This window comes from Panthera pardus, unplaced genomic scaffold, assembly GCF_024362965.1.
Source record: "Panthera pardus isolate Hobbes unplaced genomic scaffold, ASM2436296v1 HiC_scaffold_7, whole genome shotgun sequence".
In the NCBI taxonomy this organism is placed as follows: domain Eukaryota; kingdom Metazoa; phylum Chordata; class Mammalia; order Carnivora; family Felidae; genus Panthera; species Panthera pardus.
Window position 1 is genome coordinate 16,014,245 of NW_026527002.1, and position 11,384 is coordinate 16,025,628.

The 11,384-nt window shown below is 39.2% G+C and overlaps 1 protein-coding gene across 3 annotated transcripts in view; it reads left to right on the plus strand.

The window, feature by feature from the left end:
• MTFR1 (mitochondrial fission regulator 1) overlaps positions 1 to 8,936 on the plus strand; it is a 62,139-nt gene extending 53,203 nt beyond the window's left edge. For all 3 annotated transcript variants that reach the window (XM_019421235.2, XM_019421236.2, XM_019421237.2), the window contains 4 exons: positions 3,443 to 3,675; positions 5,315 to 5,573; positions 6,349 to 6,517; positions 7,486 to 8,936. In XM_019421235.2, the coding sequence (XP_019276780.1) occupies positions 3,443 to 3,675; positions 5,315 to 5,573; positions 6,349 to 6,517; positions 7,486 to 7,554 (730 nt within the window). In that variant the 3' untranslated portion in view covers positions 7,555 to 8,936. The remainder of the gene's footprint in view (positions 1 to 3,442; positions 3,676 to 5,314; positions 5,574 to 6,348; positions 6,518 to 7,485) is intronic.
• Positions 8,937 to 11,384: the final 2,448 nt, after the last annotated feature.

Below are 11,384 nucleotides of genomic sequence, written 5' to 3' on the forward strand. Positions count from 1 at the left end.
CAGACACTTAACCGACTGAGCCACCCAGGCGCCCTGAACATACTCATTCTTTTAGGTTCATTTTATTAAAGCAAAGCTGAACTTTGATAGAAAATGGACGATATGGGGATAGAGATGAGTCCACAGGCTCTGTGTTTCTTCTCCTCTCTTCTCAATTCCACTCCAGTTGTCACCCGTTAGATGCCCCTCCCTTGATGCCCATCCCATGGCAGTGGCTTTCTTCCTGTCCTGAGACACTGTGCTTCTGGTCATTCTCTTCCTTTAAACTCAGTCTGTTACTACTACTCTTCGATCTTTCTATACTCTTGTTTTGAACAAGTATGATACTCGAATTCTACACTTGAGATTTCTTTTATTTAAAAAAAAAATTGTTTTTTAAGCATTTTATTTATTTTTGAGAGAGCCAGACAGAAAGCAAATGGGGGAGGGGCAGAGAGAGAGGGAGACACAGAATCCGAAGCAGGCTCCAGGCTCTGAGCTGTCAGCACGGAGCCAGACGTGGGCTCAAACCCATGAACCCTGAGATCATGACCTGAGCCAAAGTCAGATGCTTGACTGACTGGGCCACCCAAGTGCCCCTACATTTGAGATTTCTGTATTTTGTCCAAATCTCTTCCAAGGACTAGAATTCTGTCAGTGCCACTCTCTTACCTATCAGCAGTTTCCGTAGTTCTTCCAAGGAGTAGTTTTTTAAAAATTCATCATCGTGTTCTTTTTTATTAAAAACATAAAAAGTTATCAGGAATATAGTTGAGGAAACATATTAAGTTAAATAAGAATCCTGGACATTATACTGGTATTAAATATAATTCCTCCATGTAAATGTTCCCCCCAAAAACTTCATTCACTGGGTTAATTTCTGTCTACTTGAAACTCTATTTATTATATGGAGCTGTTTAACAAAATTATTTGACCTACTTTATGAAAGATAAGCAGAAATCAGAATTTAGCCTATGGTATCAACAGAAAGCCACAGTGATTTTTAAAAATTTTAATGTCTTAATTACTTTCTTTATTCCAGGTGATTAGAGCACATGCATCTAATCTGTAACTTATGTAACATATAATCTTTGAAAGAGCATATTAATCTGTTTAATCAGAACAGAGTGTTCCTGAGAGAAGGTTTTACTATTGTTCAACCTTCATGTACTTTTTAAAAAATTTCATCACCTGTTTCTTCCCAGTGTGGCAGTAAGAAAGGGAGTGGTAATTGAAGCTTTGTAAGCCACACATTTTCTCTAGCTCATAGATACTCCAAATTAAATTAATAAAGTTAATATTATTAAAGTTTCTTGCTATCTAAGCTAAGGTGAGGTAACAACTGGGACCTTTATTCTCCAAATATTTTTCTTTAGTAATATTACAGGTAGGGGCGCCTGGGTGGCTCAGTTGGATAAGCGTCCCACTCTTGATTTCAGCTCTGGTCATGTCACGGTTCATGGGTTTGAGCCCGCATCGGGCTCCACACTGGCAGTGTGGAGCCTGCTTGGGATTCTGTCTCCCTCTCTCTCTTTCCTTCCCTCCCTCCCTCTCTCTCTCTCTCTCTCTCTCTCTCAAAATAAACATTAAAAAAAAACCCAAAAAACACTGTCAGTTCTGGACAATTAAAAAAAAATAATATTACAGGTAAATAATTTATAAGCATTCTCTATATATAGTAAATTTAATTAAGAGTATGAGCAAAGTTAGATAGGAAGAAAAACATCAGAATTCAGTGAATACCAAAAGGTAAAGTTCCAAGAATTCCTTCATTTATGTTTTTTTTTGAGTTTATTTCTTTATTTTGAGATAGAGTGAGTGAATACAAGTGGGGGAGGGGCAGAGAGAGAGAGAGGGAGAGAGAGAATCCCATTCAAGCAGGCTCCATGCTGTCAACACAGAGCCTCGATTTCGGCTCAGGTCACAAATGGTGAGATCATGACCTGAGCTGAAATCCAGTCAGACACTTAACTGACTGAGCCACCCAGGCACCCCAAGAATTCCTTCATTTAGAACATAAGGTAGAATGAAGAATTGTAACAGCTCTCCACCAAAAATAAAATACCAATGTCCAGTTAAAATAGAAGATAAAATGGAGTTTAATGATGGTTGTATAACAGGATTAGGTTCGACTACATTTAACAGAGATGCCCCCCAAAATGGTGACTTCTAGAGGATGGAGGTTTATTTCTCTCAAATCAAACACCTCCATAGTAGATAGTCTGAAGCTGGCAGTGGCTCTACAGTGTCCACAGGGACGGTGCCAGGCTCCCTGCCATCATTAGCATTGACTTCTGCATTCAGGTTAGCTTTTGGTTGTCTGTGACTCTCAAGTCCAGCCATCACCTTGTACTCAAGGCTCAGGAGGGGCGAATGGGTGGAGCTACAGATGAAAGGACTTTCTCCTGGAGTCCTCTCCTTGTAAACAGCTTTCCTAGATGGCTTATCAACATCTGCCGACATCTTGTTCGCCAGAACTCAGACATGACCGCGTGAAACTGTGAGGGAAACTGGGAGACGCTCATTAACTTGATTGTAGTGATTATTTCCAAGTGTGTACGTAAGTCATCATGCTGCACACCTTAAATAAATACAGTTGTCAATTTTAGCTCAATGAAGTTGGAAGGAAAAAGGGCTTAGAGGCCCGGAAAACCTAATTGTAGGAAATAGCTAAGTATATAAATTGACAGTTGAAAAGACATCTGAATTTTATTCTTAGCCTCAAAAGACTTAACATTTGGAACTATGGAGAAATGCATATTAAAAACCTTTACACCCAAGTGAAAATGAGGATGTGTGTATAGTTACTGCATGGGTTCAGTTGATTCTTCTCTCTCCGTTTCGGTTTCTGCTGCTGTATTTGGCCCATATTGTTACACTGTGTCTTGCGATTTGTATTGTCATACACGGAAAACAATAACAGTGAAATGCAGAAGCCAAAACCCTGGTGAAAGGCTAATGTATTACTGGTTTGATTTTGTTGTCAAATATAACCAGTAATTAGTTTGCCATTTTTAAAAATAAAGTTTATTTACTTTTGAGAAATAATGAGAGTGCACGTGAGCGAGTGGGGGAGGGGCAGAGAAGAAGAGAGAAAATCCCAAGCAGGCACCATGCTCAGTGAGCTTAATCACCTGAACCACCATTTTTTAAGGAGCATTAAAAGTTTTTTTTACCTTAGTTCAAAACAAAACATGAAGTAGAAAAAAACGTTGGAATCTGTGATGCCTCCTGATAGTGTGGGCTTATGCATATTATATAGAGATTAAGAATGATGGCAGTAAGAAACCTGGCTTGGTATGTATCTACATCAGGTTGACAAGTACTTTGCTGTTTTGAAACTTACAGGAGGGGATTTATGTAAAGTCAGTCTGAAAAGTATTTCTCAGATACTGTGTGCAGTGATGATTTTTTGTATTTCCTTGCAAAACCTGTGACAGCCAACCTTCTGTCTTTCTTGCAGGACAGAGGTCAGATCAAGACAGCCCCTTCAGGATGGCCTGCCTTTCTTTGAGAAGCCGCCAAGCAGGGAGATTTCCTTACCAAACCTGTCTCCAGAAGAGCCTCAACTGAAGACAGCACTGGCAAATGAGGAAGCACTACAGAAGATCTGTGCCCTTGAAAATGAACTTGCTGCTCTCAGAGCTCAGATTGCCAAAATTGTGACCCTGCAAGAACAGCAAAATCTCATTGCAGGTCTGTAAATCCTACGTTTGTTTTAACCATTGAGCTGGAAATTAGGAGAATGCCACTAATTTTAAAATCTGTTAGCAAATAACAGCCATGGGGTTGTTAGAAAACCAAAGGTCAGTCCTCTCTGTAGTCCAGTACAGGACCCAGTCAAGTTTAAGTGGTTTTTGTTGAACACTTTTGATGCTATCAGAAAGGGTGAGTTTGGAAAATACTGAATTTCCTACAGTTGAACTAGTGCTCATATGAATGCACTGGGAAACTTTGTGATAATGGCACCAATTTTATCAGCCATGAAGTAATCTCAAAATGGGGCTGACAGGGTTGAGTGCTGCTTACTTACCTGCATGTCCTGAGGCAAGTTCTTGGCCTAACTCCCTTCCTGCTCTAAAATGGGGTAATAGTATTTATATCTTAGAGTAATTATGGGAGTAAAAGTGGAGATTCTATAAAATGCCTTTAGCACAAAGTAGCTTCTTAATAGTCACTTCTCTTGTCCAGAGTAGAAACTCAATACAGGTCCTGTGACTCTTGGTCTAATACTGTTTGCTTTTTTTCGTGTGCCTTGTTACTTTGGAGAAGAAACCGTAGCCTTGAAATCCTAGCCCATTAACCTGTTGGCAAGTAGTAGTTGTTTTTCCTAGCGTTCTTCCTGAGTCCTGGCTAGACTCCATATTAGCCAACTCTGAAGGTTAAAAGATAAGGACAGTTATTCTGCCTCTGAGCCACTTGTGTTCCCGGAGTTTAATGTAATCCGGCACGGAAACCTCATCCAACCTGGGTACAGCCAAGATAGGCCAAGATGGACAGAGGACGAATGCACTTGGCACCGAGTGCTTGAGAAGTAATTTGTTAATTAAATGAAATTTGCACGTAACTTTAAAAATCAGAAGTCCTGCCTTTTCTTTTATTTTTTCCTTTCAGCTTTTAAATTGCATTTCTCTTTTGCTTTACCTCCCTCTTCTGGCAGACTTGGAAAACTGCTGTAAATAGTGAGATAATTTGGAGATTTATGTTAGATGCTCTATTTATAGTCAAAATTCCTTTTGCATTGAGCCCCCATAATCAGTATAGGTCAGCCAATGAACAACTGTTGTAGTATGCAGAAAGATGAATTCTTAGGTCCTTATTTTGTAACCACTTTAACTCTTAGTTACTTAATGTTTTGGAAATTAAGTACAACGCCTCCTTTTCTCTTTCAGAAATTTGCTGAATAATACATGTAAAACTTTTAATGCTTAATAAGTCCTTTATGTAAATATTCTTCAGGTGAACCACAAATCTATCGGGTTTTTCAAATAGTTATTATAGTCCTGAACTGTCAGACCGTCTGTATTGAAGGTGTGTAGGTAGGACACACTGTTTCATATTTCATTTAAAAGTTAAAAGCAGTTACAAACTGTGCAACGGTCAAACTGCAACATTTGATATCACAAAAACACCCCCTGTTAAGTTAAATGGAACTTTTCCATTTGGAGAGTTTGGGATTAGATATGGGTATTTAAGATTCTAACCAAGTAACTGAAACTTCCTTTACTTACATAATGGAGTTTTGTTTTTTTTTTTTAAGCATATTGATTTCAGGTATACAAAAGTCCTTAACATAATTTTGCTGTTAAAGGTTGATTTTTCCTTATTTCTGTAGGTGATTTAGATTCGACCACATCCGTTACTGCGGCCCCACCCTCTGTCCCACCACCTCCCCCGCCCCCACCTCCTCCGCCCCTCCCCACACCAGGGCTCCACCAAAGCGTATCTGCTATTGACCTGATAAAAGAACGAAGAGAGAAAAAAGCCTGTGCTGGAAAGACTCAGGTTAAGACCAGGCCAAAGAAACCTGATATGCCAAATATGCTAGAGATCCTTAAAGATATGAACAGTGTAAAACTTCGGTCAGTAAAAAGGTGAGGATACATTTACCTTATTTCATACTTCCCTTACTTTTTTATGTCTTGTAAAATGAAGTATTAGACTTTTTGAGAATTTTGTTTTATTTTTATTATTTTTTTAATGTTTATTTTTGAGAGAGCGAGAGCGCCAGCAGGGGAGGGACAGAGAAAGAGGGAGACACAGAATCCGAAGCAGGCTCCAGGATCTGAGCTGTCAGCACAGAGCCCAACACAGGGCTCAAACTCACAACAGGGAGGTCATGACCTGAGCCAAAGTCGGATGCTTAACCGACTGAGCCACCCAGGTGCCCGAGAACTTTGTTTTATAACCTGATTACCATGAATGGTTCCAGTTTTAGTTTAAAAAAGATGAGCCCCAGTGTCTCCTATATAACTAAGAAGTTAACAAACATTTTCAGGTTTTTCTCCAATTGCATTTAAAGCCCTTTTATGGGAAGTCTCATTGTCCAGTCATTCATTCAATAAGCTGTGTTGTAGACCTACTGAGGTTAATCACTAGGCTTTGGAAGAAGAATGAAACTGTAGTTGCCCTGACGGAGAGCATGATCAGTGCTCCTGTGCTGAATCGAGTGGCTATTCATTGGGCATCTTTGTGTTCTTTTACTGAGCCTTACATCTAGGGTTTCTGTTTCGTGTCTCTCAGTGTTCGTCAGGAACTTTCCTGGGTATCAGTGATGCTAGAGAAGTGCATGTAAAGGCACGCGAAGTACTTCTCTGAGGGATGTCAGCATATTGAAAAGTTCTCTTGGCTTCTATTCATCTCTCTAAGGTCAGAACAGGATCTAAAGCCCAAACCTGTAGATGCTACCGACCCTGCTGCCCTCATAGCAGAGGCTCTGAAAAAGAAATTTGCCTTTCGATATCGAAGCGATAGTCAAGGTGAAGTTGGAAAAGGAATTCCAAAGTCTGAATCAGAGGCCACCTCAGAAACAGTGTTGGTGAGTATTAGGTCACACTTCTGTCTTAGCACAACATGGTAGTTGATTCCGTTGCTGAGAACCTGCATTTGGTAAGACATTGAGCTGTGGCTCTGTGAGAAGAATGTGCTACATGATTTAGCCCCTCCCCACAAGTAGATTATAGAAGAAGGTAAAAAAAGGAAGCAAAAGCCAAACCCTGGTTTCGCTACTTAGCATCTCCAGTGTTAAATTTTTCATGCTGTGTTTTATTTATACGTAAGCACAACGAAGCGAAATTCACTACAGTAAAATTTATATCTTAAGACAGTATGTATGTGGTGATTGAGAAATTCAAAGTAAAGAAAGATAATTTTCCCTTAGGGTGTCCTGTGAAAGTTCTCTGAAGAGGATTAGATTTGACCTGGGTCTTAACAAGATGTTTCAGGTTATAGGTGGAGATTGAGCAGATCAGGGAAACTTGCAAATATTAATTTATATATTATTATTATAAATTATACAGTTGTTATACAATTTATGCAATTGTATAAATTATCTAGTATACATTATCTAGTGTAATGTATAAAAAAATTTACTGTATTTTACCAAATACAGTAAAATGTATTTACTGTCGTGTGGAATATGTGCTTACCTACTCCAGGGAGGCAGGTATCTGAGAAATTCTAGCATCTTTCAGAGTTTTTAGACATTGGAAAAAGGAAACTTTGTACCTCATTCTTTTACTCAGAGAAGTAAAAATGGCCTAAAGCTTATGGTCTTAAGATGATTATAGTTTTCCGTGAAGTAGTTTGGTTACCTTTTTGCTTTTCATTCTGTTGATGTGTCATGTTTATAAGACAGTTTGTCAATTCATGAAGGTTTTAATATCATCTAGCTCCTTGGTTTTTCATGCAGAACACGCCCAGGCCTTTGCTCCATGATTAGGAAGGGGACGTATCATTACTGTTACCTAAAGCACTATCTTTATTTATGCTTTGTTTCCTTCTTAGTTTGGGCCGCACATGTTGAAGTCTACAGGAAAAATGAAGGCTTTGATTGAAAATGTTTCAACTTCCTAATAGCTGAAGAAAAACTATCCTTGTTCCAGCTGTTGGTTTGTTAGGGCTATTTGGCTAGTAGAAATCAACACTAGTTAGTAAATACCTGAATTTAGTATTCAGTAATCTCCTTTAGGTCTAATAAAAAAGCACTCTAAGTCTGTGTTTGTTTTTATGAGAAGGTTCTGAAGTTTTCCATAACAGGTTTTTAATGTGTAGCCAGGATGTTAAGGTTTCTAGTCTTAAGAACAATTATATAGATTTCAGAGGAAAGGACATTGTAGATGTAGAGTTTTTAATTTTTGACACTAATTTATCTGTGCAAATGTTTTATATGCATATATTTGGGTATAAAATAGTACGTAAAATGTAATGACGTCAGTGAGGCTGTCAGTGATTTATTACTCAGTGATGGAACAGCTGGTATAACACACAGTTGCTCGAGTGAAATATTTGGGATTGGAACCTTTTTGCCTTGAATAGGACTTTTACCTTAGATCCCCTCTCACATTTCCTTAGAAATGGGGGTTCAAGTAGGAACCAGATAATGTTTACTGCTGAAAATTCCATAATGCTTTCATTTAAAGGAAAGTCAAAGACCACAAAAGCTGCTTTCACTCCAGTGCTGAGAAAGAAAATGTAGTTTTTAGATAGAACTCAAATTATTGAATCAAATCTATAACAAGTGAAAACCAGAATGTACCATCTTTCTATTCCAGTTTAATAAAGGCATTGTAAAGATGGCTTGTTACTAAGTTAATATGTAATATAAATGGCAGCATAATGGAGTTGAAATTTTTTTAAATATTGGTCGAATGTAGTAGCTTTATAATGAAACACTTAATAGGTGAAAGAATTTCCTGTAAGTTATCATTGGTCTGCTATTCTGTTGAATTACACCACGCAGCAACCCTTAGGTGCTCATAGGAGAAAAGCCGTTCTTGTGGAGGGCTTCTGAGGAATGCTGTACATGCTCATTTGGGAATGCTCAATAAAACTTTATGGTTTTCTGTATTTCTGCTAAACTCAGCTGTAGTTAACGCAGAATCTTCTACCATGAGTAAATACTTGGATTTATTTAAATCTAGTAAAAAGTGGAGATGGGAAGAGTAGACCTTTAAGTTATTGAAAATATGTGCAATGTTCTCAATATTAGGAAATGTTATTCAGCTTAAATTTGAACTGTGGCTTATTTTACATGTTTGTTGATTTACATTACATTGTTTCTAATTGTTTCATATGATTTAAAAATTCTGCCTTTAAAAGAAATTCAGAAAATTTGCCTAAATATATATTTTGACCTCCTAAGCAATTTATATTTGTATCAGTATTGAATTTTGGCCAGTGCTCCAACTGAAGGAAGTTACTGTATTGAAATAAAGCAAATTTGTATTTTCCTTGGACCATAAGCTCTCGTATATTATTTTAGTGGATAAAATTCTCTAATATTGTACATGTAGCTTCTTTAGAATACTTTGTTTTCTGCATTCTTAGCGTGGAAATCTATTGCCACTTATTCACCACCGGTCTCATTCAGTTTCTCCCACTCAACACAGTACTGAAGTGAAAGATGATAAAAATAGTTAAATTTCATATTTTATAGCTGAGGCGAAGAAGGTGAAGTAACCGGTATGTTTCGTCTCCTCTGATTTGAGTGGTCCAGGCACTCGCTACACACACATAGTGAATAGGAGTCAGCACTGGACTTGGAAGTTACACAAATCATACCTCTGTTTTTAAAACGGGACTGATGCTCCGCTCCAAAAATTGCTGAGGATTAAATGAAATAATGATTTCTGAATACATCCTGTGAGTGGTAGAGAGTCAAGTACGTTACTACTCACATCATTTTATGTGAGGTCACTGTAGTTTCCAGCAGACTGACTTCTGCTGGATGTCCTCCTGTATACCTACTTGCACAGGCTTGGGGTAGAGCAGGAAAACTGTAGTTCCTGTTGTGTCTCCAGTCACAAGCCCTTGTGTACAAGAAGCCTGTCGTCTTGATGTATTAAATTCCCGAGTCTGTGTCTCATTGGTGAAGATGACAACCCGAGGAGACCACTTCCCCAAAATTAAAAGTTTTCTTCTTGGGGGATAGAATCTGGCAAATATAAGTTTAAATTTTTGGGAGGTAGTCCAGGATGGCGGTGTAGGGAGCTTGCGGAACTAGAATCTACATATAAAGCAATTCCTCTTGAAGAACCGAGGGCTGATTGAACAGCTTCTGTACACGGAGGACAGCAGGACGGCAGAGAGACGGGTGGGAGAGAGACCCAACACAGTAATGACAGGAACCCCACCCCCAGTACAACAGACTACACAGGGAAAGATTTCATGGAGGGGACTGTGTATAGACTTGCATGCCCTGGGGCACAGCAAAAAAAAAAAACAAAAAAAAGTGGTTTAAAGGGCAACTAGCCTATGAGTGAAGGAGACCCGTTTACTCCATTTACCATTTAACCCCAAAGTGTCAGACAAATGGTGAGGCAACTGCTGGGACTCAGGTTGGAAGCACTGGTGATTACCACTGTTTATGTTCCCCCTCCATCTTGACAGTGCAGACTGGAGCAGGGTCCAGGCACTCTAGCCAGCCTGCTAGGACCACCTCAGTGAGCCTCAGGCCCCCATGAGCTTGAGCCATTCCCCCCATCCCCCGCCCCAAAGGTGACCCTGGCATAGTGTGCACAGGCTACCCCTGGCCTATGCCTGCTCCCTTTCCGGCTTACCATCCAAAGTTGTCAAGCATGTGCGGTCTACGCGGGCATTCCTACACGGGGCCACTCATTCCTTCAAGGCTGGGAGAGGAAGCTGTTCTGCCCAATTTACAGAAATAGGCAAAACAAAATGGAGATAAGCAATCTACCTGTAAAAGAGTTCAAAATAATGATAAATATGCTCATCAGACTTGAGAGAATTCTCGAGTGGAGAACTTCAAAGAGAAAATATTAAACAAGAACTGGTCAGCTGAAGAATGTAACAAATGAAAAATCCACTAGGAGGAACTAACAACAGATTAGAGGATGCAAAAGAATGGATAGAGATCTGGAAGGGTACAACAAAGAATCCAAGCCAAACGGCAAAAAAGGAATTTAAAAAGTGGGGATAGGTTAAGAAACTACTGGGACAACAAACATACTAACATGCACATGATAGGGGTCCCAGAAGAACATAGAAGGGGAGAAAACTTATTTGAAGAAATAATACCTGAAAACTTTCCTAATCTGGGTAAGAAAGCAGACACCCAGGAAAAAGTGTGCAATGAGAGCCACACCACAATGTATTATAATCAAAATAGAAAAAGGTAAAGATAGAAAAATCTTGCAGGCAGCAAAACAGAGCCATAAACAAGGGAAACCCCCATAAGACTATCAGTTGATTTTCCAGCAGAAATTTGGCTGGCAAGAAAGGAGTGGCAAGGTAATACTTAAAATGCTGAAAGGGGAGGGGCGCCTGGGTGGCTCAGTCGCTTAAGCAGCCAACTTAAGCTCAGGTCATGATCTCACAGTTCACAGGTTCAAGCCCCTTGTCAGACTCTGCTGACAGCTCAGAGCCTGGAGCTTGCTTCAGATTCTGTGTGTCTGTCTCTCTCTGCCCTTCCCCTGCTCATGCTCTCTCAAAAATGAACAAACACAAAAAATTTAAAATAAAATCCTGAGAGGGGAAAACATAACCAGAATACTTTACCCTGCAAGGGTAACATTCAGAATTAAAGGAAAGATAAGAGTTTCCCAGACAAGTAAAAGCAAAAGACGTTCATCACCACTAAACCAGCCTTACAAGAAATGTTAAAGGGTCTTTGTTAAGCAGAAAAGTCCATAACTGGAAATAAAAAATATGTGAAAGGAAAAAAA